This window comes from Lycorma delicatula, chromosome 13 (genome assembly GCF_047948215.1).
Source record: "Lycorma delicatula isolate Av1 chromosome 13, ASM4794821v1, whole genome shotgun sequence".
Taxonomy (NCBI): Eukaryota; Metazoa; Arthropoda; class Insecta; order Hemiptera; family Fulgoridae; genus Lycorma; species Lycorma delicatula.
The window spans coordinates 17,029,798-17,057,518 of record NC_134467.1 but is presented as its reverse complement, the minus strand read 5'-3'; the positions used below and the strand labels follow the sequence as shown (position 1 = coordinate 17,057,518).

Genomic DNA, 27,721 nt, shown 5'->3' with positions numbered 1-27,721 from the left:
CGAACCACCAAAGAACACCGGTATCCACGATCTAGTATTCAAATCCGTGTAAAAATAACTGGCTTTACTTGGACTTGAACGTTGGAGCTCTCGGCTTCCAAATCAGCTGATTTGGGAAGACGCGTTCACCACTAGACCAACGCGGTGGGTTACATCAACATATGTCCAGAAACGCTTAAGTTTACCGTATATCCGCAATTTTGAATTTTTAACATAAAAATTTATTTCTCAGGAACGGTTAATCGTATAAAGCTAAATTCATATAATGATACGGTACCAAAGGTTTTCCCGTTAAAGTCCATCAAGGTCTGGAACGAGGGGGGTGTGACGACCGGAATCTTCACAAGGTGGGTATCTTCCCCTACGGGAATTGGGATGTACCACAGGTTTTACTTGTATAAAAATAACGAACCTAATCTCTCAAATCACTTCAAAATGGCAACCATTTAAACCTTTTAATTGTTAATATCTTTGCAACCACTGGTTTATTTAAAGGTTATGGTATTATAACAAATTCTAACGGTTTCATGACAAAGAAAGGGACACCTTATTTATCCGAATTCGTTCATAAATAACGAAGTTATGGAAAAATTCTAGAAGTCGCTCAAGAATAGAATTAAATAACTTGACACGATCTCGACTGGAATAATTTTATTAGCTTTACCGTGAACTAACGATAACACGGTGGCGACGGTATAGTAATTACAGGCGAGAGTAAAAAAGATTCAGAAGAAACAATGAATGACAGGGATGAAGTCCCAAGCAAGAACTATCGCATGAAAAGAAATGAAATGCAGTAGAAATAATGTAGATGGACCACTGAATATAAAAATAGGAAGCGAAAAGATTATCGAGGTGGAAGAATTTTGTTATTTGAGAAGTAGAATTACTAAAGATGGACGAAGCAGGAGCGATGTAAAATGCCGAATACCACAGGCGAAACGAGGTTTCAGTCAGAAATATATTTTGCGTATATCAAAAATTAATTTAAACGTCAAGTAAACATTTTTGAAAGTATATGTTTGGAACGTAGATTTAAATGGAAGTGAAACTTGGACGATCGGAGTACTCGAGAAGAAAATATTAGAAGAAGCTATTGAAATGCGGTGTTATAGGAGAATATTAAAAATCAGATGGGTGGATAAAGTGACAAATAAAGAGGTGTTGCGGCAAACCGATGAAGATAGAAGCATTTGAAAAAATATAATTATAGACAGACTTATAGGCCACATATTAAGGCATTCTGGAATATTCGCTTTAATATTAGAGGGACATGTGATGGGACAAATTGTGCACGTTTTTAATATGTAAAACAAATTTTTAGATATGTAGGATGTAGGGGATATATATCGAAATGAAACGACTGGCTGGCACTTTGCTTAGGGAATCTTGGAGAGCTGCATCAAACCAGTCAAATGACTAAAGATTTAAAAAAATGATTATTTAGATCGACTGAATTCTGCTGGAATCGTCCTGATAACCGGCGGTCGCTATCTATTAGGAACGGCTGGAAAAACCTTAAACGGCTTCGGATATCCTCGCCGTTTAGCTTAAGCATAAAACATGAAAAATTAACTTTTCGTAATATCTCTAGTTGTAAGAAGTAAGAATTAGCTGTTGCTAAGCACTTAATTAAGTTCTTTCGTAATTTATTTATTAAGTCTATATAGATACATAGCTTAATTTTCTGATTAATAAACTGATTTATCTACGTAGTTACAATCATTTTTAAAATTGTAAAGGTTCAATAAATAAATCCTTTTTTAAAATGCATTTCTCATAATAAAATAATTTTCAAAATTATGTAAGGCGATAACACCCTTATATATCTCATCTCTGCTTTTTTTAATCAAATAACACCTACATTGTGCCCCGATTGATTCTTTCATAAACAATTTTATTTTAAAATATATAATATAACATTTTATAGCATTATGTCACGTTGGATAGGCATAATCGTGCAATCTAGTTATCTAACTTAAGAGTAGAAAAACAACTTAGTAAGATAAAATGATGTTTCTTCATTTTCCTGTATAATCAAATAAAATTATCATTTTAAAAGTTTAACGTGTGTGCTAGTACTAAAAAACGGAAACATAACATTATTTAGCTTATGAAAGAAAGACATAATAATATTAAAATTAAAATAATAAAACAAGTTAAAATTTTAAGAATACATCCTCTTATTTATATATAAAGGATTTTTATTTATAAATATATTTTTGTTACTTCTTTAATCTCATGTTTTATATATAGATATATATACATATATATATATATATATATATATATATGTGTGTGTGTGTGTGTGTGCGTGTGTGTGTGTGTGTGTGTGTGTGTGCGTGCGCACGTGATTTCATACAATTCTTTGTGGCTGCCGCTCCAAAAGTTACTTTTTTTCTTTTTCCTGTTTAGCCTTCGGTAACTACCGTTTAGATAATTCTTCAGAGGATGATATGTATGAGTGTAAATGAAGTGCACAGTCTTGTACATTCTCAGTTCGACCGTTCCTGAGATGTGTGGTTAATTGAAACCCAACCACCACAAAGAACACCGGTATCCACGATCTAGTATTCAAATCCGTGTAAAAATAACCGGCTTTACTAGGACTTGAACGCTGGAACTCTCGACTTCCAAATCAGCTGAGATTTGGGAAGACGCGTTAACCACTAGACTAAGCCGGTGGGTTGTTCCAAAAGTTACTACAATAATGAAAAGGATCGAAATGAAAATCCTGTTACAATATATATGTATATATTTTATTACTATTCTTTGTTAATATATATATATATATATATATACATATTATATGCGCACGCGCACACACAAACACGTTTTCATACAATTCTTTGTGGCTGCCGCTCCAAAAGTTGTTACAATAATCAAAAGTAACGGAATGAAAATCCTGTTACAATATATATCTATACATTTTATTATTATTCTTCGTTAATATATATATTTCCTCTAATGTAAGCCGCCACCAATTCTACGCCATACCATAAATCTTGAAAAGGTTTCTGTGAGAAAAAGTTGATAAATAAAAATAATGTTTAAAAGAAATCCTTTACAAAATAAAAGGAAATTCAAAAGGACTGTAAAAAAAGTAGATAATTATAGTTAACTAAATTATTAGTTAACTAATTATTAGAAAACATAAAATTTAAATTAAAAGTCGCAATAATTCCATACAGGTAATTATTTTAGATTTTCGTAGAGTTCCTGGTCTTTTGTTCCACACGGCGTTTTTCCGGTCTCCCATAATTACGATGTGGGAACGAACTGTCGTCGGGAAATTCTCGTTTTTGGGTGTTATTTTTCTATTTAAAATTAACGATTAAGGTAATTTTTGGATCCTTCTGCCGTAATACAGAGCATTTGCAATGACACGTTAATTTTCACCGTTTTAAACTACCGGATAATAACGCGGAATATCAAAGTAAACAATGGAGGGGGGTTCATTAGCATTTTTATTTTTAAAATCGTAATAATGTAAAAATACTTAAGGAATTGGAAAACAAGAAATTAAATGAATTTTAAAAATGTAACTATAATAATTTTTTTTTCGAATAAAAAAAAACATCGAATCTAAGCCGTACCCGATTTAATCAACGTAATTTTGAATTACATTCACATCATGAATATAATCAAATATCTCGTGATCCAGTTCTCAGAAAATTGAAATCCTAAATTTTAAAATTATATAAATAATGAATAAATAAATGAAAGACAGAGAGAGTGAAGAAACACGGAAAAAGTAAAGATTTTGATGGGCTATAAGCAGCCAGTATAACCAAGTAGCGTAGGGAAAACGATTTCCTCTACCAGAGAAATAGCCGCTGGGGTTCCCCAAGGAGCAGTACTTTCCCCGTTCTTGTACACTTTGTACGTGAACGATATGCCGCTGTCGGAAGGGGTCAAAACGGCCCTTTACGCAGACGACACGGCATATTTCTACGAATCCGGAAATGTGGATTACGCGGTCCGGAGGCTCCAAAGGCAGCTGGACTTAGTGGAACCGTGGCTCGACATGTGGAGAATCAGGGTCAACGGTGAAAAATCGGTGGCCGTGATGTTCACATGCAAGACACGAAAACCGACCAGAGAGCTGGAAATCTCAGGGGAGAAAATCCCTTTTGAGAAAACGGTCAAGTACCTGGGGGGTGGTGTTGGACAGGCGGCTTACCTTCGGCGAACATGTAAATTATGCGACCCGGAGGGCTAAGGCCGCCAGAGCCTCACTATACCCAGTGCTGAACAGTGCCAGCCCGTACCCACTGGCAACTAAGCTTCTCATTTTTCGGCTGTACGTACTGCCGATTCTAACATATGCTTACCCGGCATGGGGGGCAGTGTTGAGCTCCTCGCTTCAAAAGAAGATCGAGGCCGTCCAAAACATCGCGTTGCGGACGATCTTTGGAGCTCCGTGGTTCGTCAGGAACGCCACTCTCCGATCTGATGCGAGATTTCAATCCGTGTCCGAGGTGATGGTGGCGCAGGCGCGCAGACTGTTCGGTTTCTCTTGTTTCAGAAACGGGAGAAACGTGGATGTGGAACGACTCGTCGTGCCGTCTTGGGAAACGGCCTTTCCTTCCTCTCATCCTGCCAGTCCAAAGAAAAGTAAAAATAGATTTTTTTTTTTCGTGTGTGTGTTCTGCTTCTTTTGTTGCAGATACCAACAGCCACCACAAAACAAATGGTTTCTTCACTGCGGCCACGCGGTCCCCCCAACCCCTTCTCGGACACACGTGTGTCTGAAGGTTAATACTTACGTGGAGTAAATAATTTCTGTTTACTTCTTCTAAGAAAATCGCCGCCCCAAAACCGCGATCGCGAATTGATATCACCATTCTGTAAGTTCCCTATTACCTTCCTTTCCTTTCAAGAAAGAAGAAAGAGGGAGTGAGCTCAGCAGCCATCAGCCCAGCAGCCACTGACAGCACAGAAGAATGAAGAAACCTGTACTTTCCCCCGTTCAGCCCTTCGGGGCTTCGGGAATTCAAAGGTTAATGGTATGTAACTTCGGTTGCTACCAATTCTTGGAAAGTGCAGGCCAAAGAAGAACGAAGAGGTCTTCGGAAGAAGAAGAGGGAGAAGAAGAAGATGAAGAAGAAGGAAGATCCTCTACTCGTCCCAACATCATGGACTGGAGTCCGGAACAGAGCCCAGCAGAGATGCGTCCTGAAGGGCAGCCATACCAGAAGCGGATGAAGAGCTTCTACACAACCTCTCCTTTTTAAAAAACTTACAGTAAGACAAAATAACCCAGGAATTGCGACTCCTCCGGAAAAGGGGACGCATTGCTCCCTCCTTATAGCTAGTGCCCCGTTGTGGCGTATTCCTGCTAGCCTATTAAGAGTTAGCACCGAAAGGACTTCAGTGGACGGTCTGAAGGGGAATTACGTCGGGAGGACAGGCTTTATAAGCCTAGCCTTCCGCGGTCGGCCCATGAAATGGGTTCGATAACGCTGGTTTAACAACGGATTGGAATGCAATTAAATCCGTCTTAAATTCACTAAATTAATAATAGACAAAACTTGAAAAAACTAGATCCGAGATTAAAAATAACCCTTTTAAAACCAAGCCCGATTAGACTGATCCAGCAGCAAGGGACTCTGTCCAGGTTCTGCGATAAAGTAGGGAGTAATAAACTCCTGCCAACTTTGCATTCCATTCCATAACCAAGTAGATATTTAAACAAAATTGCCCCGGAGTGCTTTTCCGATATGCCACAACACTTTTGAACAAACATAATAATTTATCTACAATATTACGCATTATGTAGCCATTAAACTGGCTATGCACGGCGTCAGTTTAAAAACGCTGTTACAAAATCATTTTATATGGCATCTAAGTCGGTTATATATTTTTGTATTCACAAAGGAATCAGTTTTATTAGACAATTTGAACGACGTTTATACGATATAAAATGTTTTATTTAGACTAGAACGAATATGACCATTTTTTTCTCAGAAATGTGCTTTTGAGTGTGTGTGTGTGTGTGTGTGTGTGTGACTTTTATATTATAATTGTTATGAGGGTAAAATTTACTTATTATTTACAAAAATAGCTTATCTTACTAGTGTGTATGTGTGTGTGTGTGTGTGTGTGTGTGTGTGTGTGTGTGTGTGTGTGTGAGACTTGTATATTATAATTGCTATAAGGGTACAATTTACTTATTATTTACAAAAATAGCTTATCTTACTAGCAACATATCGATGTAATGAAAGACATAATAAATTATGTTATACGGCACACACACACACACACACACACACACACACACACAAAAGAAGGAATTTCTTGGTCATAAATACGTCACTTTTACTACAGTTCTACAATATCTTTTCTGACAAAAGATATCGGTAAACATGAAACACATAACGATTCGTAATGAATAACAGTATACAATAAAAATGGGTTTTTGTCAATCTGAATAGCCTTGTGAGTGTGGGAATGATTATAAAACTGTAGTTTTCTGAATCGTTCACTTATACTAACATATGTTACTAATCTGTGATTTATGACATGGGTTTTTCAACCGATTTTCTTGAAAGTATTATTTGTAAAATCAGTAAACTATGTTTCATAAACACAAAGCAAAAAAAAATTTCGTTAATAAAAAACGCGGTAGAAATGCGAAAAAAAAATTCTGCAATTAAATTATCGTAATTTTTGTACCGTTTCAATTTTTTTAGTTGTTACAGGCTAAAAAAAAATATTAAATCGTAACGGGTTTTTTTTGTCAGAATCTGTTAAATCTCTTTAATATACTGTAATTTCTTGAAAATTGTTTCACAAGAGGGTAGCATAAGAATATGAAAGGAGGCAATCAGATACCCAACCTATTTTCGCGGAGCGCTAATTAACCGCGGATCATTGTGATGGGAAAAGGTTAAAACTTCTATCTTATACAATTAAGCTGTTTAAATGTTTCTGTCAATGAGTAAAGCGTCAAATAGTACGGGAAAATACGTCGATATCAGGGTACCGGCGCGCTCAGATCGATAAATCATTTTATTTTTTTTTTGTCTTCAGTCATTTGACTGGTTTGATGCAGCTCTCCAAGATTCCCTATCTAGTGCTAGTCGTTTCATTTCAGTATACCCTCTACATCCTACATCCCTAACAATTTGTTTTACATATTCCAAACGTGGCCTGCCTACACAATTTTTCCCTTCTACCTGTCCTTCCAAAATTAAAGCGACTATTCCAGGATGCCTTAGTATGTGGCCTATAAGTCTGTCTCTTCTTTTAACTATATTTTTCCAAATGCTTCTTTCTTCATCTATTTGCCGCAATACCTCCTCATTTGTCACTTTATCCACCCATCTGATTTTTAACATTCTCCTATAGCACCACATTTCAAAAGCTTCTAACCTTTTCTTCTCAGATACTCCGATTGTCCAAGTTTCACTTCCATATAAAGCGACACTCCAAACATACACTTTCAAAAATCTTTTCCTGACATTTAAATTAATTTTTGATGTAAACAACTTATATTTCTTACTGAAGGCTCGTTTAGCTTGTGCTATTCGGCATTTTATATCGCTCCTGCTTCGTCCATCATTTTATATAAGTACAATATTACTTTTACAAATTCTCGAATAAAAGGATTTATTTTTGATGTGTAAACTCTAATATAAAAACGGCAAGCAATGATCGCTTTTAGGGAGCGGGCTGTCGGCCCGGCGGGCTCGAGCGGACGACGGTAAAGGGCTACCAGACCAGACCCGATTTCAGTTATAGCCAAAGTACCTTGGAGTTATATTAGACAGATCACTTATGTATAGGGCTCACTGTCAAAGCACAATGTTGAAAGTAAATACGAGGAACAATCTCCTGAGGAAACTCCGAAGCAGTAAATGGGGTGATAAGCCAACCGTCCTGTCGACGACAGCTAGAGTTTTGTGCTATTCAACAGGCGAATATGCATGTCCTGTGTGGAACAGATCAGCACACACCAAAAAGGTTGATATAGAGCTGAACGAGACCTGTCGTTTAATAACGGGATGTATGAAACCCGCTCCTATTAAAAAGTTGCACCGAGCGGCAGGCATGGAGGAACCTGGAATGCGTCGAGCTGAAGCCGAGTACATTGAACGGTTCAGACGATCTTTCGATGCACGACATACAATGTACCAGATGGAGCGACCACCCCCTCCGAGACTGAAATCGAGAAAGGGATTTTTGAACTCTACATCAATCGAGCCCCCTCCATGGTTCCAAAAAAGAGCTCCAACACCTCCAGGATATGACCTGGACCGGCAAACGTGGGTGACTTTAAACCGGCTTCGAACTGGGGTTACACCAACCAGAGTTAACCGCGCTAGATGGCGTCAAAACCGAGCCTAACGACCTGAACTGCGAGTGCGGTGAGATTCAGGACTCTGAACATCTCCTAAAATGCACCCTCTGCCCGACCAAGTGCACACTAGAAGATCTGTGGCAAGGAAATGCTTCTGGTGTTTCGGTGACACAATATTGGTCGCAAAGGTTTTAAAATGTCTCATCGCTCGGACACGAAAAAGTAAAGTAAGAACTTGTATACAAATTTTCATAAATCTATCTTCAGTAGTTTCTTCTTGGCTAAGTTTATGAATCATTCACGTTATCTTGTCTTCAATTTTAATAAGACCTCTATTGAAAATATCTCTACTGAAAAACATCTTTGGAGCGGCTCGCCACGTAGCGATCCGAATGAAAAGTGCAGCAACGTAACGGATTATTTATTATTTAACGTTTTAATAAATAATTTTTCACTTTTAGATAACATTTCCGAATAACCGAGATCTGTTAGATCGTAAGTGTACCTGATGCGTCCAAAGGTTATCCTTCAACCTACTAACAAATATCCCGTTTGAATTTTGAAAATCGGACGACTGTTTGCAGAGATATTATAAGGGGCATCCCATTTCACCTGAAAAAACAGCGCCCCTGGGAGACCCTGTTTGTTACGGTTGATAGTGATACAGAATTTTTTTTTAAATTTATTTAACGTAGACTTAATTTTATTATTTTTTTGTAATATTATTCATACGATTGATTCGGTTCAAACCCAGCTCACACAGTGATAGAAACTCATAGTTCACAGTTCATTAATCCAATTCATTAAAGTTTGTGCTTTAACCGACAAATCTCAACTACTACAGTTTTTCGATATTTTTTGAGAAGAAATTTATGTAAAGAGCTTCTCATTTACGCCAAGAAACATGGGTAAAAATTTGGTTGCGATTGATCGAGTATTTTTGTTGTTTATCCCGAACAAATAAAACCCTTTCCTCTTTATATTATAACATAATCTATATATATATATATATATATATATATATATATATATATGTTAAGTTCGTTTGTGTACGCTTCAAAAACTCAAAATGTTGTGCACCGATTGAGCTCAAATTTTAGCACGATATATAACCCGCATCAAAGATTGCTTTCATCTATTTTTAATTTGTACATTTTTAATTTGAAAATGTAAACAAAGGAAAACCAATCAGATCAATGCAAGATGGCCGCTGTAAAAGAGCCCGTATGGCCGTTGCCAATGTAAACAAAATCACAACTGATTAAGTAAAAAATTTCTTTGAATTATATTTAACAGCTAAAACATCTGTATTTTATTAAAAAAACAAAATAAAAACACCAAAACAAAAAGAAAAGCCACCAATAAGGATAACTTACAGTAAATAAATTAAAACACCCGACTTTCTTAATGCCCAGATAGACTTAAGACTATGAAAACAAAAAAAGTCGAAATAACCAAATGCACAGAAAATAATATCCCTACATAATGACCAAAAAATCCTTTGTTAGGTTATTTTTTTACATATATATGACCAAACAATCCGTTTTTTGGTCATTTAGCGTTCTTTGCTATTTAAAAGCAAAGAACAAAATTCACAAATAGTAACACTGAAACCACACAACTAAGTATTCGTTTTTTTTTGTTTTTTCTAACCTCCGAAACCACCGTTTCGGATGATGATATGAATGATTTATAGCGTATGAAAACGCCATGCCTGACCAGGATTCCGACTCGGAACCACCGGATTAAAGTCGGAGACGTTACCACTCCGCCACGGAGGCCGGCAAATATATTCGTTAGGAGCCGAATAAAAACACGACTTACCAATATGGCGTTGTGTGTCAAACCGATTTTATACGGACTATAATTACTTTTAATACGCGAAACCCTTTCCGATTATTGAACATTAACTTAAACCTCTTCAAAAATTATTCCTTTTGAACTAAGCCGTATTTTGATATCATTGTTTTTCTATAACACGGATGGAATTCTTTTCGTTTAATGATAAGAAGCGTTGTCGAAGACAATAACCGAATTCTCTTCCAAAGGACATAATACATCGCTAAACTATTTCTAAATAATTCAAATTCGTGTAATTTTTTTACGAATCGCGTTTTTATCAAAATCTCACCTTTTTCTCAATCGACCTGCGGGGTTTTGTTTTCTTTGGAGGCCGTAATTCATTAGTAGATTCATATTCGAGAATCACGTTGTACACTGAAGCAGCACAACTTGAAATCAACGCCGTTTGATTATTCTGTAATTTGTAAGCATTACTCTGCTTTTGTAAGCATTTAAAATGATGTGTTTTTTCGCACGACTTAAGGGCTTTTTTTCGCAGCCCACAAATCTTTATATATAAAAATGTTAAGTTCGTTTGTGTACGCTTCAAAAACTCAAAATGTTCTGCACCGATTGATCTCAAATTTTAGCACGATATATAACCCGCATCAAAGATTGTTACATTCTTTATACATATAAGAATGTAAAAATTCAAGACTAAACAAATACTTTAGTTTACGAAAAGATGAACGGCATCGCAACGCCCATTCTAGCGCGACATGCTAATCAGACTTTCCTTTTCTTGTTTAGCCTCCTGTAATTACCTTTCAGATAATACTTCAGAGGATGAAATGTATAAATGTAAATGAAGTGTAGTCTTGTACAATCTCAGTTCGACCGTTCCTGAGATGTGTATTTAATTGAAACCCAACCACCAAAGAACACCGGTATCCACGATCTAGTATTCAAATCCGTGTAAAAATAACTGACTTTACAAGGATTTGAACGCTGGAACTCTCGACTTCGAAATTAGGTGATTTGGAAAACTCGTTCACCACTAGACCAACTCGGTGGGTTATTCTAATCAGATTGCATTTCATTAATTATTAAAACAAGAAAGAGATTATCTGGTTCCAAAATTAAGCAAATCAATGTTCCTTTTTTTGTCGCTACTTCCCGAGATTAGCTCGACATTAAAGTACATGTAATAAATGAATCATTTTTTAATCTTTCAACTAAAAAAAAAAAAAATAACCAAAATTCTTTTAGCCGAAAATTAGTAATGCAGACAACTTCAAGATTATAATTTATATAGATAGTTGTAATTCAAGAAAAAAATAAATATAAAATAAAACGCAGTGGGTAGAGGGGAAGAGGAACAGGAAGTCGTGCATATACACAATATTATACGAGAGATCAATATTAACAATCATAATAATAACTGAAAAAGCAAGCATTCATACACGTATGTGCGAGTGCGCGCGCGCACTAACATGTGTAAATGAATGAGGGACGACCGTGATGAAAGAACAACTTTTCGTGAGAGGGAAAAGACAACAGAGTAGTGGGGAGGTTTTATCGCATAGCCACAGTCTTCTATTAAACATGATGAGATCAGGACGCAGTGCACTTTTCTTATTAACAATTATATCGTTTGGTAATATCGAAACTATATCGGTATCGATATCGGATTTTACAGATTTATACGAATTTACGCGGGAATTAGTGACCGATATAGCGAAAACATGGGATATAGTGGGGCCGACGGTTATGGAAAAACATTTAACGCCGCCTATTTTACAAGCGAAAGGGAAAAAACTTATGGATAGAATGATGGTTTTAACTAAGTCGATAAACCATATTGAAGAACGAATAACAATATCGACGAGCATAACTTTTGGTAATTTACAGTACGATTTGCCCAAAGTGATTCGTTACGAATTGAAATTGGACGACTTATTAAGTAAAACGGCTATGATTGAATCTGCTGATCATAATTTTCAAGGTACGTTAAACAAAATATAAAAAAACAGTGTTACCAACATACAAAATTACATTTATTGTACACAATTTACTACTTAATTTTACAGTTAAATCGTTCATAAAAATTTATACATTTTTTATTCTTTCTTGTGAATTTTAAGGAAACTTATATATTACAGCGTCGCGTTTAGGAATATATGTTCCTAGGTAGAAATTAATAAAACACTAAAATTAATGGCGAATTTATAAATTCGCCACTATATGAAATTCTAAAACTATATGAACGTTTAATATCAGAGAATTTATTTTTATAATGTGATCGGACTAGAATTTTACCTGGACATTTAATAATCGATATTCGTACATTTTTTCCCGTACTGGCTACGCAAATTTATTAAAATTTCTACCTGATTGAAATATCAGTTATTACAAACAACATAATTAAACAAAATTATTTCGAAATCGGGTAATTATGTTTCATTGAAATATATTTAGCGTTGTTTAGTATAAAAATTTTTACGTTTAATTCAATCTAACTTTATATAACTAAATATGTTTGTTATATATCCCCCAAACGAAATTTTACATTATATAATCCCAGGCTTAGTTATAGATATAAAAACAATTTAATTACAAAAGGAACTAATCGTAATTGCTTTCTCTGATAGTAACGATATTCATTATACGAAAAGTCCCTGTGGTGAACAGAAGGAAGGTATTGAAATAGTATGTTTGGTTCGTTGAAGAAAACGACACAAACCGTAATATTTCTAAATAAAGCTTTAAGATGTCTATTATGTTGAAAATAGTTGAACTAATTTCGAAAGTCAGGTTATTTAACATTGTTGTTTAGTATGGTACCTAACATACACCTAAAACTGTTCCTTAAAATGTTCTTCCTGTTTTACAAATTTAAATATTATTACGTTCGTTAATAAAATCTAAAAATTTGGGTTAAAATATTTAATTTTCAAGAAATTTTGATACTTTTAATAGGTACGATTTTTAAATTTCTTTTTCAGTGTCATAACTTACCTGTAATGATAAAAATATCATTAATTAATTGACTGTTACAATTTAAAAAAAATATACCGATAAACTATAACACAAAACATCGAAATTAAAAAAGAAAATTCGCCAAAATACAAAAAAAAAACTTTGACAATAATTCAAATGTATAATTAATTTCAATTAATTGAATTGTGACAATTTCAATGTATAATTTAATTAATGAAAATTAAATAAATACAATTTTTAACTATACATCCAGTATCACAAACGTGTTCAATCCACCATGTGTGAAGTTCTTTTATTATAGATTTGTAAATGTCCACAGAAACCGAAAGAATCTAAAACTAAGCCGGTGAGTTTAGTCATTTATCCTAAGAAAACTAACTATGGTGAGTCATTTGGCACACATGCCGAATGACTAACCAGTGTATAATATATATATATATATATATATATATATATATATATATATATATATATATATATATATATACAGTTTTTCTTTGCAGCATACAATTAGGTTATAGATCAATAACCGAAGTCGTGTGTAATATCTTGTAAAACGATTAGTTTTTTAATAAAACAACTAGCTTCATAATAATATTTTTTTTAAAAGTTTTTTATTTAACTACACGACCCAAATTCTATTATAAAAAAAATCTATGTTTTTATTTAAAAAACGTGGCCGGTCTAAAATAGTTATAATTTTTATTGATGATGGGAATCGATAACTAAAAGATTATTTATCCATAACTAACGGAAGACATGAATTAGTTATTAAATACATTTTTCCGGATATGTTTCACGGAAAATCGAATCGGATTAATAAATAATAATAAAGAACATTTTTCGCAATAAAAATAATTCAAGAGATTTTTCAAAATCATCGATAAAGATATAAAAGCAATTTGTATATATTGCGATATGTATATAAAACACCAAGAACGCAAAGATTTACCGTTATACTGGCTTTAATGTATATATTATAGGTCAAGTTAGAGGCATTTAAACCGTCTTATTTACCAAGTTAAAATTAACGTCCTTTATCTATATTATACGTATAAATATATTTAATTTATTAACCAAAGATAATTAAGCATTACAGTATTTTAATAACAAATTCCACCGTTCAAATAATTAATATAAATTGAAATTTAACATTTAAAAAAAATTTTAACGGTAAATAAAATAACTAACGAATGAGATTATTTTAAAATAAATAAATTTAGCAGGTAAATTTTTATTTAGTAAGTTGTCCACAACGAGCTTGTTAACAGAAAAAAAAAATCAAACCTAGACATCAGCTGTTCATTAAAAAAAAAAACCAATGGACGTAGACGGGTGTAAACCTTGACGTCATGCGACAAAACATTTTCTGAACCCGAATGAACTTTCCAACAAGTTTTACGGGCAAATAACAAATTTTCTATTTATTATTAACCAAGAATATTTTTCTTTCTTTAAAAAAAATAAAATAAAATAAAATCCCATTTAAATTACATTTAACAAACGAGATTGGTAAATGAAAAGATTACTTAAAATTATTAAAACAAGAAACGTGAAAGAATGTAGCGTAAGGTTGGCAACACGTGATCTAAAATTAACGAAAGAAAGAAAAAAAACTGTAAAACCAAATATGATAAAGATAAAAGATATAGCATCATTGCAGAAAACTAGTTTCAATGTGGTAACTGTGTACAGATGCGCAATAAACGTCTGCGCATGACGTCATCATGCTTACACTGCAAAAAAAAAACAACCATAACACCACACAACAAAAAAACGAACGACATAACTGAACCCTTCGCACCGCAAATATATATGTAGAGTCTGTTACAGTATCTTATTGTATCTTATAATATGTGATCGCTGCAGTTATAACTTATCTTACAGCAGTATATGTGATATAATTTACATGAGTGTATTTATTTCGTTTATCCGGTTGTAATTTACGAGTCAGCATATTTTATACACACACACACACACACGCGTTATTTTTTCTCAACTTTGTTAGTACAAAATAAAAAAAAAATCACGTAAATCTATTGTAATATCGACAGTTAACAAAACTCTACCGATTAATTATTTATTGTTTCATAAAAAAATATAAATATACAGATATACATTTCTATATAAAAAAAGTACACTCAATATACTTAATTGTTTTAAAATAACAGCCTCTTTCGATAGTATTATTTTATTTACCGTTAACTCTTGTCGTATGTAATTTTAAAATTATTTGATGAAATGTTAAAAAAAAATTCAATTTATATTTATTATGTGAATGGTGGAATGTCTTGCCATTAAAATTTATTTTTTCCTATCCATACGATAATTTCGTAGAGAGACCTCTGCGAAACTGGCAACAATTTATTATGATAAATAATCAGAAGAACCCGTTAAAAAAGCCTGCAATCTTTCAATACAATCATTTTAAGCCCCATTTGTATGTCTTAAATAAAATAATTTGCTTTTTACTGGCGGGGGGGGGGAACACTACAAAATTATGAATTCTTTTTTCCTCATTTTTATGTAAAAATATTTACTTTCACTTTTATAATTCATACTTAAATAATTGTAATACAAAAATAAATAATTATAATAATGGGAAACATAACAGATTACTTCTATACTTGTGGAGGACTTAAAAGTTGAAAGTTGGGACTATTGTTTTATGTTCTGAAAAAATGAAAAAAAAAATTTGGGGGCTCTTTCTTTTCCTGTTTAGCCTCCGGGAATTACTGTTCAAGTATTACTTCAGAGGATGATATGTATGAGTGTAAATGAAGTGTAGTTTTGTACAGTCTCAGTTCGACCATTCCTGAGATGTGTAGTTAATTGAAACCCAACCACCAAAGAAAACCACCGGTATCCATGATTTCGTATTCAAATCCGTATAAAAATAATTTACTTTACTAGGACTTGAACGCTGGAAATCTTGACTTCCAAATCAGCTGATTTGCGAAGACGCATTTACCACTAGACCAATCCGGTGGATTGGGGGGGCTTCCATAACGAAGATGAAGCATTAGGAAAGAATTAAAATTTTTAATATATAATCCCTTCGTGATCGTAATAAATTAAAAAAATAATTTGTTTAAATTGTTAAAAAAGATACAACCGTAATTCTAAATAAAGTCGTAATTTTACAGGAAGGAAATAAAACTTTTGCGTAAGTTTTTTCTAAGAAATATTAAAGGACTATAAAAAATGTATAAATTTTAAATGTATTACAACTTGAGGAACGGATTCAAATAAAAAAAAAAATACACGTTACCAAGGAGTGGAACAGATAAAAGCGTTTGAAGGTCTACCCGACGCATATAAACTCCCATTAACTCCTTTTCAGAAGCAAGATAAAGTTAAAACATGAAAATATATTTTGCCATTTTTTGGAGAGGGGATGAAGATTAAATAATTTTTTTTTTTTTGTAATTAATGATGATGACCTTGATAAAAAACTACAACTTTTGTGAGAAAAATGTTTTACTAACGTGACCTCCCACCAACCCACGCGGTAAAGATTTGAAATTTTATTTTGGCCAAAATAACCCATTTTTTCCGATTTCTGCAAAAAAAAAAATTATTTAATTCTTTCCCACCGTAGGTAGTACCGTCTACAAAGTTTTAAGAAAATCGGTCAACAAGATCCATAGTTATAAAACTATATCAACACATACATATGCACAAACGTCCGTTCTACAAAAATAAATTTTTTGGACTAGGTTGTAAAAATTTATTTACATCTTTTTTTTTTTTTAATTTAACAAAAAACCAAATTTTTTTGAGCAACCTTTCCCGTTTTTTGGTATAACAGAAAAAAAAAATTACCTGAAGGATTTTAAATTTTTATTAGAAATTTCATGCTTTATACAAGAAAACGATGTTTTCAGTTGAACAGAAAAATATAAAGCTGCAATAAAAAGCGGCTAATTAGAACATTTATTAGCGATAATAATATAATATTTGGTGATTATATCATATCTAATTAATTAACAAATTTTATCTTCAATTTACCCAACTATTGGGAGATTATGTTTAAGAGTTTATTAATTTTACTGATAATTTTTAAAAAATCTGATGTGGACACCACATGACTTCCTTGTACGCCTATTAAATTAAATATACACATTTTTTTAAAATTAAAAGTACATAAAATATTATTTCAATAATAACTTCTGATTTAGCGTAAAACTTTTTTTAAAAATAATTTTAATAAATCAATATTTTTAAATTTAAAAAAAGTCTGATTTGAACCGATGTGCCTCCCCCTTGCAAGATCCAAAAATATCAAAATTTAAACTCTTATTTGTCTATAACTCTGGAACTAATGAAAATAAGTACCACTTATGATATATCGTTGGAAAGCTCGCAATGAGGGGCTTATTACTGCAGTTAAGGAAAAGTCTAAAATCCGATTTTATTTGGAATTTGGACTTTTTTTGTATTGCACTTTTAGTTCAGTCGATTGCAATCAAAAGGGGTGGTGCACAACTGCATGTTACAACAGTGCTAAATCCAAAATTTCAACATCCTACGGCTAATCGTTTTTGAGTTATGCGAAATATATACGTACGTACACGCACGTCACGCCGAAACTAGTCAAAATGGATTCAGGTATGATAAAAATGGATATTTCCGTTGAAATCTGAAAAACGAAATTTTTCGCGTTCACAATACTTCCTTTAATTGGTACAAAGAAGTAAACATGAGCAAATCCTTATCGGTTTGGCTTCACCAAAATGTTATTAATGCAATAATATTTATTCAATCGATTATTTAGTCCGGCTGTTCATACAATTTCATTTTGTTTCAATCTTACAACAAACAGGTGATAACTAGAACTTTCTATTTTTCGATCTTTAAGCAATTATTTCTAAAGTATTCCCCGATATGATATACACAATATCTTATTAATTTTTTTTACCGACTTTTCAAAGAAAAGTACGTCTTTCTTTAATATATACGTTGCTAGTCTCCCAAGGTAAGCCCAAGTAAAGTTTCGAACTGATCTGAAAGGATCAGAACGCAACCCACAATTCCGTCCATACACAAAACCGCAATATATAACCGTCATTAAAAAACAAAGAAAGCCCCAGCAAAATCTCCCGTTATCCTAATTGTTCCATAAAAAGTCAAACTCGGATCTGATGCTTTTATCAGGTAAATACGGGTCTTTTATTCCCTTCTAATAACACGGTTATATTTATAAACTGTTTGAAAATTTGTTCACTTGCGAAGGAGATGTATCAAATCCATTAGGAAATCAGGACGTCTTTATCCAGAACATGATCATCACATTACTGATCACTAATTTATTTGGTGATGGATCAAGATTCATCTTCTTCTAAAACTAAAAAAACCCGGTTGAAAAGAGATTCAAGCATGTCCATCCCAACCCCGTAGGAGAAGACATCCCGCCTTGTGACGCTTCCGGTCGCCACAACCGCCCTGGTCATAGCCCTGATGGGCTTAACGGGAATCGTCTTTCGCCCTGTAATTTTTCACATCTCATATTAATAAGCCAGGCCTCGCTAGGATGCCACCGATATAAATGCCTTGATAAGACATTTACAACGGTGATTTTTAAACTCGGCTTTTGCCTTCGCTGTAGGCCTCGACCGGATATCTTTAATGTCCAACATCGTTGCCCTCTGAACTAGCTAAACGAGTTCCGCGGAAGCACGAACTCCGCGCCTAGTTCCTTTTACCGAGCCACTTTCTCAATGATGTCCAAGGAAACCAAAACTGGATTATTGTGGCGACAAAAAACTATGTCAGACATGGCGTTTTCACACGCTACAAAAATTGTCATTCGTCTTATCCTCTGAAGTAATACCTAACGGTGGAGATTTTCTCAGGATAAATATAAATTTTTTACTGCTAACAATCATTTCACATAATCTTTTTTTTTATTATTAAATATATAAACACTGAATTAATCTTTTTATACTTATGATTACAGATTATTTACAAGCCAGTGTAAATGCTACCAAAACTAATAATACGAACTCCGATGATTCATTACATTTTGAAAGGCACACGTTGGAAAATTTTGCGACGTACGTAGTATCACATCATCCAGAATCTGTGTTAGGATTAATGGAACAAATCCATTATTTAGTAGCGCCAGAAACTTGGCAACATTCTATGTTTGTTAATCAAGGCGGCATTTTAAATCAAATAAAAGAAACATTACAGGTAAGCGCAAAGAAAATTATACGTATATTATAATACTTGTACAGGGTTCTCATAAAAGAATGGTGCGGTTTTGAACACGGTTTAAATTAAAACAGAATTACTTACAGTTTATGTTTTTTATTTTTCAAATTTGTCGTCTCAAACATTTTTTTACATAATTAATAAATTTCAATATGTGCGCCCTAATCGCTCGACAAATCTGCAAACGATAGTCAACTTCTCTCCAAACAGTTAACATTTCTTCGTTAATGGTTGTCATCGCTTCATTAATCCTGTTTTTTAAACGGTTTAGGTCGCGAATTTTTTGTCTATAAACAACGCTTTTGATGTACCCCCGCAAGAAAAAATCGCAAGTGTCAAGTCTAGACACCTTGGAGGCCAAAGTACGGGTCCTTGCCGGCCTATCCATCGATCTCCAAATTTTTCGTTCAAGGCGTCCGTGACCGACGCATTGAAGTGGGGGAGAGCACTGTCTTGTTGGAAATGAAGTCTATGAATATTTTCGAGTTCATCCGGCTGATGAAAGCAATAATCGGTTAACATGTCAAGATACGCGACTCCATTAATTGTTTTTTCAGCAAAGAAGAAAGGCCCTATTACACCATTTTTCATCACGCCGCACCAAACATTAACTTTAGGCGAATCGCGTTGTTTCTCGATAATTGCGTGTGGGTTTTCAGAGCCCCGTATTCGTGAATTGTGCCTGTTAACACAACCATTCACATGGAATGTAGCTTCGTCTGTAAAAATTATTCGTTTTCACTTATTCTGTCCGACATTTCAACGGCGAAATTGTAACGTTTTACACCATAATCGGGTTTCAATTCCTGCAGTATCTGGATTTTATAAGCGTGTAATTTCAGTTTTTTATGTAAAACATTGTGAACTGCTGATTTTGGAATACCTGATTCGACGCTTCGACGGAGGATGGACTTTCCACGACTTCTAGTTGCCGATCGTCTAATTAATTCAACCGTTTCGTCCGGTACATTTGGTCTGCCGGTTGATTTCTGTTTCTTAACCGATCCGGTTTCTTCGAATCGTTTGAACCGACGTGTTATGTTATTTTTGTGCGGCGGATCTCTTCCGAATTCACGTCGAAACGCACGTTGAAAATTACGGATTTTAATTCGGCCATCAATAAAACACTTTGCTTTATCTTTATCCGAGAACATAGTAATTCGCTAAACTCACCGCAACAACAATACAAGAACTGATTTTGTGGTTACAATTGCTGATAAACAAACTTTTGGGTTGGAGGCTTTCAGGGATACCAATATAACATCTAGAAATTTCCCTACAATCTTCCTATGAATTTCTGAAAGCGCACCATTCTTTTATGATAACCCTGTATAAAAACAAAAAGTTCTAAAGTGGTAGCCGCTGATAAAATCTAAATATCAACTTTAGCAACGTGTGAGAAGATAAAAAAAATGATGAGGGTGATAACTTATAAACTTTCCTGAAAATACAAAGAACATTTCACCTTCCCAAACGCAATCGTAAAGTTTTACATCAAGTTGTAAATTAATTTTTATACCATAAAAACTTTGATTTGGCCGAATTAAAAGTTCAGCCAAAAATTGGGTTTTCGGTACTACCACCAGCACCACATAGGAAATATTGGATATATTATCAGAACCGATTACCAAGAATAAAGGAAACTAGAAAAGATAATAAAAAGGGAAGACAACTTAACCGATGAAAGACTGAAAAACCAAATAAATAAACCTATCAAAAGGAGTGCTTCAAGGCAAATTTCCAGGATGATTGGGACCTTTTATTTTTATTTAAGTCATCACAAAATCAAGGCGAAGTTACTTAGGATGAAAGCAGCACATTAATAATGAACTATACCCGGAGTAACGTAACGTATGGATGTAAAAAAATCAAACAATAAACTGTTTAGCCGTATCGAAATATTGATATTCATATCCGTAGATTGAAATACGAAAAACAGAAAACTGTAGAAAAATTTCAATTTAACAAAAATTAAAGCGTAACTCGACCACTAAATTCCCGATGGCAAATACTTTTTCCGGAAATTTTAACCGAAGATTCCCGTTTCGGTAAATTTTACTTTGAGATCTAATTAACTTTGTTATGCACAAAGAATAAATCAGACTTGATGGTGGTATAATGGTTAGCAGCATGTTGGCTGCCAACTAGGATGGACTTTTAGATTAAATTTCCAATATTCATCATAATATTAATTTATTATTTAAACAGAAACAGGCTTACACGCCCAATTACAGTTACCGATGGATGATAAATGAATTTTTGTACCGTGCGAAAAACGCCGTGCATGACCGAAATTACAACACGGAACCTCCTGATGAAAGGTCGAGACGCTACAACTCGACCACGGAGAACGCCGTAATAACAACAACAAAAAACCATTCGTTCTTATATTTCATTTTTATGTTTTAATTTTATACGGTTCAATTTTTTTTTTTTTTGCCTTCAGTCATTTGACTGGTTTGATGCAGCTCTCCAAGATTCTCTATCTAGTGCTGGTCGTTTCATTTCAGTATACCCTCTACATCTTACTTCCCTAACAATTTGTTTTACATACTCCAAACGTGGCCTGCCTACACAATTTTTCCCTTCTATCTGTCCTTCCAATATTAAAGCGACTGTTCCAGGATGCCTTAGTATGTGGCCTCATAAGTCTGTCTCGTCTTTTAGCTATATTTTTCCAAATGCTTCTTTCTTCATCTATTTGTCGCAATACCTCTTCATTTGTCACTTTATCCACCCATCTGATTTTTAACATTCTCCTGTAGCACCACATCTCAGAAGCTTCTAATCTTTTCTTTTCAGATACTCCGATCGTCCAAGTTTCACTTCCATATAAAACGACACTCCAAACATATACTTTCAAAAATCTTTACCCAACCTTTAAATTAATTTTTGATGTAAACAAATCATATTTCTTACTGAAGGCTCGTTTAGCTTGTGCTATTCGGCATTTTATATCGCTCCTGCTTCGTCCATCTTTAGTAATTCTACTTCCCAAATAACAAAATTCTTCTACCTCCATAATCTTATCTCCTCCTATTTTCACATTCAGTGGTCCATCTTTGTTATTTCTACTACATTTCATTACTTTTGTTTTGTTCTTGTTTGTTTTCATGCGATAGTTCTTGTGTAGGACTTCATCTATGCCGTTCATTGTTTCTTCTAAATCCTTTTTACTCTCGGCTAGAATTACTATATCATCAGCAAATCGTAGCATCTTTATCTTTTCACCTTGTACTGTTACTCCGAATCTAAATTGTTCTTTAACATCATTAACCGCTAGTTCCATGTAAATATTAGAAAGTAACTGGGATAGGGAACATCCTTGTCGGACTCCCTTTCTTATTACGGCTTCTTTATTATGTTCTTCAATTGTTACTGTTGCTGTTTGGTTCCTGTACATGTTAGCAATTGTTCTTCAATCTCTATATTTGAACCCTAATTTTTTTTTAAATGCTAAACATTTTATTCCAGTCTACGTTATCGAATGCCTTTTCTAGGTCTATAAACGCCAAGTATGTCGGTTTGTTTTTCTTTAATCTTCCTTCTATTATTAATCTGAGTCCTAAAATTGCTTCCCTTGTCCCTATACTTTTCCTGAAACGAAATTGGTCTTCTCCTAACACTTCTTCCACATCTGAGTCCTAAAATTGCTTCCCTTGTCCCTATACTTTTCCTGAAACGAAATTGGTCTTCTCCTAACACTTCTTCCACTCTCCTCTCAATTGTTCTGGTTCAATTATATTTTCCTAATTACAAACTTAAAAAAATTAATCGTATTTCCATGATAATAAGATAGGAGTAACTTTCATTTAGGGCCATATAAACACATTTTTTTAAATGCATCATCATTATATACATGAAAAAAATCAACAACAAAAAAAGAATGTAACGAGAGATCAGTCAACGAAAGGCCATAATGGAAACAATAAAGGCGACTGATCGGTAATGACCTTGTCAAGTTAATTCAATGTACAATCACACGACAATAACAATAATAAATAAAAATAGAAAAAATGACCAGTGCGTTTCATACAATTAAACTTACATAGTATAGTAGTTAAATTGATGTCATGCCTAAGCCTCATTTTATTCAATGTGTATATATATATATATATATGTATCTATCTCCATCTCACTCTCTCTCTCTCTCTCTTTCACTGTCTCTCACACACACGCGCGCGCGCGCGCGGCTAATGCCGAGAAAGATGCAGAACGACCTTATGATCCCATAAAAAAACCATATTGATGAAAACCTTGATGAATTCCTTTCGGCTGAAGCATAAATTTGTTGAACTTTAAATAGCCTTAAACGTCGAAAAAATTTTTAAAAAACCGGTGGAGGGGGAAAGGGATAATATCTTTCAGAATTTAAATAAATATAAAAACCCAACAAAATAATAACAACAACAATAAAGACCTTTATCAATTTAAACGCACATAATTTTTAGCGGATCCAATTCTTTGGAAATCCGTTAAAAATTGAAAATCGCTACTGCGCCCCGTGACGTATACGATTCTTTGTCCGTTCTATCGGACGCAAATCTAAACCGATTTTTACAACAAAAAAAAAACTTGGTCGAATGACGTAAACCTATTTGGAAAATATTTTCAAGCGAATCCGTTAGCAGTAATCGGAAGATTTAAGAGCAAAAAAAAAAAAACTATGTGTTTGAATACATTTTCAACTTTTTTTCGTTCTTTTGAGCTCAATTTTTAACCGATTTTGATGAAACTTGATGGGGGATGATGTAAAACTAGTAGAAATATAACCCTAATGATTTTCAAACCAATCGTTAAAAAACAAAAAAAAAAACGGGTTTTTTGTGGGTACATTTTCAAGGAAATCCGTCTTGATAGAGACGAGTTGTTTTTTTTTTTTTAATTAATTTATCATGGATCATACAATAAGAAACACAATAAAAGAAATTGAAAAAAACTAACCTATTAATCGAGAAATGAGAAATTATAAAATGACGTCAAACTTAAAAAATAACAATTTATATTATTGTACTATAATAAATATATATTACTGTTAAAACTTAAAAAAAAGATTACACTGCTATAATGTAGCGTTCATCAATAAAACCAATATAAAGCGAAAAGCAACCAGATAATAAAATGATATTAAATACGCAATCATTCTTGTGTACATGAATAAGTATATAACAGTACTCTATATTGTATAACACATAAAAAGCAAATATGTATTTAACAAAATATGTAAGTACACTCCTGTTATAAACGATGAGAATAACATGACTTCATGAACAGATAAATAAGCATACATTGGATATATATATATATATTTAAACCATAACAAAAAAAATATATATTAAACATTTTAAAAACGTAATATAATTCAAGGTTTCAAATCGTTAAATCAACAAAAGAAAAAATAAACAAACATCTTATTTTAAGAAAAAACATATCTAACGAACGAACCACTTTATCAGTAATATGAGTAACTTTTAAAAAAATATTAAAAGTTATTAATTTCTTCGTTAATTATTATACTTTAATTTATTTAAAGAAAATCTTTCCTACGTAATACTCTATAAATAAATACAATCTCTTTTTAAACAATACAGTTTAATTACTTAAAAAAAGATCAACATTAATTTGCCCTTTTAAATAACTTTCACTCAAATAAAACTCAACTAACGCCATTTGACAGCTAAATATACAACCTTCACGTAAAAAAAATCATCTTGGAATGCAATAAACTAACTCTATCTTTTGTACGGCTATTATCATTCGCTGCGAGGCATTGTGAAGCGTTAATTTTTATCAGTACGCCTTTGATTCTTTTTTACAAACTATTTTAGTTTTAGAAATCCCTATCGGCATGCCGGAAGGGGGGAATTAGATTTCACCACAAGTGCTAAGTAGGGGATAAAAAAGATTTCCACCTTAAATTTAAAAAAAAAACACCTTCAAATTTACTCAATACAACAATGGTTGCATGTGAAAAAAAAGTTTCACATGTTTAGCATCTTACATTTCCAGCAATATTTTGGTCATCCCTTGCCGTAAGGATTGGTCATATAAAATTTATTTCAGACAAAAGTTTTAGATAATGTTTAGAGGACTAACGACCACAATAGAGATTCCGTAATGTTCCTTTGAACGGAAATATGATTTTTTTTTTGTCTTCAAAACCCTCTATTATCCACTCACTGGGCCAATGGTTGGTGATATCAAAAAAGTTTACTTACATTAAGTTTTAGGCGCTTATCCAAAGAATAGTAGGAACTTTAAACGAATTCGATATTTTATTTAATAAGAAAGTTATAGTGATATTTTGTTTTTTTCGTAAAAGCCCCCCATGGTCTGATTTTGACCGTTAACGAACTCGACCGCGATTTTGGGACGAGTTATTTTTAAGGAAAATTTTGAAAGTGACTGGTACAAATTATCGTGTCCACAAGAAATTGTGTATATAAGTTTGGAGCCACAATTTGGAGGCGGGGAACAAGATAGAAATTATAGATAATTCAAAATATTTTTCTAAATTTTATGTCGGATCTTATGGGAACCCTTTCCTAAAAAAAAAATCAAATGTCTATATAGAAATACTAGATATAGTTGAATTTTCAATCTTAAAATTAAAAAAAATAAAAATAATTGCCAGTTTTTTCTTCCTACATATTTTTTCCTTCACACGTTTTTCTCTATTATTAAATTATCTAAAACTATATTAACTTTGTTTACAAGATTACCATCAATTTCTCTCCTCTCCTGATTTAATTTTTTTTTTTTAATTTTATATGCTAAATTCTTTTCCTTTCGATTTTTCCATACTTAAGTTGCACTCAATTTTTTTTTTATAAAATCATTTCTTGCTTGACGTTAAACCGTTTTTAATCTTTACCTTAAAACTAGTTCATTCGTTATAATATTTTAAAATTATAATTTGTTTTTTCAAATTTTTTTAAGAACAACTGTAATAATTAATCTCTACGTATTTAAATATTTTAGTTAATTTTTTTAACAATCGGTTGTCAATGCGATATACATTAAATAACGTCAATTATTAAATTAAAACTTTATCGTACATTACGTTTTAATTTTTACTTTATCTTAACAATAATAAACATAAAATGTTATTAATTAATTTATAATTATTAACACATGCGCCCATAACATTTAGATTGATGATAATTATACCGTTGTTAATAAATATTAGTTAATAGTTTATACAAAAGATAGCGTTGCGAGTCGGATATTAGTTAAATCATTTACACAACAGATAGCGTAACAAGTCATATTTAAAACAACAATAAGTAGTACGTACTGTTGTATTAAAACTACCACTATTTAAAAAGATTTTATGTAATCAATAAAAATAACATTAAATTTTCAAATTTTTAACTGACGGAAAATATTTCATTAACCATTAATATTACTTTAAAAAAATCAAATGCATTAATAAAGAAAATAAATAAACCTTTTTTTTTTAATTCAATAATGTAACGAAAATTATTATGTGACGTATAAAGTAACGAAAATAGAATATTTTTACTAAAATAAATACTTTAAAGTTTGAATACAGACAATAAAGAATAATTAAAAAAAGATATTAACATTTGTAAATGAATAGTACTTTAACAATTACATTTTAAAAAATCCTATTTTTAGTCGAACGCGCCGCGCATATCGATTAAAAAAATATTCTACACAACCCTTACAAATAAAGGTCATTCATCTTGTTCTATTTATAGTCGCCAATCAGCTGACTTGTTTTGTTGTTAAACTTTGTCCTTTTTCTGTTCTGTTCTTTGTTCATCTTTTAACCTGGACATATTTAGTATTAAAATCTAGCGTTTGCAATAATAAATTCTAATATTTGTCTTGTTCTACAGTTTTTATCTTTTACACGTACCTTTAACACTAAATTAATTAAATCAGATAGCTTTAACATATAACCCTCCAACCTAATTCGTCTCTTTAACAAAATTCTACCACAAACGTCTACTCTCCTATTCGTTGTAAAACTTATACAATTATATAAATCGTATACTTATTTCATTTATAACATTCCACTAAAAAAAAACAACAGTGTGTGTGTGTGTATGTATATATATATATATATATATATATATATATATATTTGTTTATTACTACTTTCCTGGCCATTATATCTCAAAAGAAGGAAAACATGGGATATTCAGTCAAAAGATAGGGAATGGTTTTTTTGCATTTCTCTACATTTCATAACCAAGGAACCCCCCCCCCAAAAAAAAATTAAGGGTAATGTTCATACTTACGAACAAAATACATAAGTTAGCGTATTTGAAAACTGATTTTGATGAAATTTGACACAGAGACAACGGGTAAATTTATTGGTAAAAGTTTGGGGGGGTCAATATTTCCAAAGGGTTGAGGTAGATAGATTCTGTCTATCTACCTCAACCT

General features: G+C 32.8%; 2 protein-coding genes across 4 annotated transcripts in view; one reads left to right on the top strand and one right to left on the bottom strand.

Moving 5' to 3' along the window:
- Ubr3 (Ubr3 ubiquitin ligase) overlaps positions 1–27,721 on the bottom strand; it is a 225,097-nt gene that overhangs the window by 82,967 nt on the left and 114,409 nt on the right. The gene's annotated exons all lie outside the window — the stretch shown is intronic.
- Positions 11,669–27,721, top strand: part of orion (chemokine-like protein orion) — a 51,198-nt gene continuing 35,145 nt past the window's right edge. The window contains exons 1-2 of the mRNA XM_075381159.1: positions 11,669–12,092; positions 19,047–19,282. Coding sequence (XP_075237274.1) covers positions 11,693–12,092; positions 19,047–19,282 — 636 coding nt within the window. The 5' untranslated portion in view covers positions 11,669–11,692. The remainder of the gene's footprint in view (positions 12,093–19,046; positions 19,283–27,721) is intronic.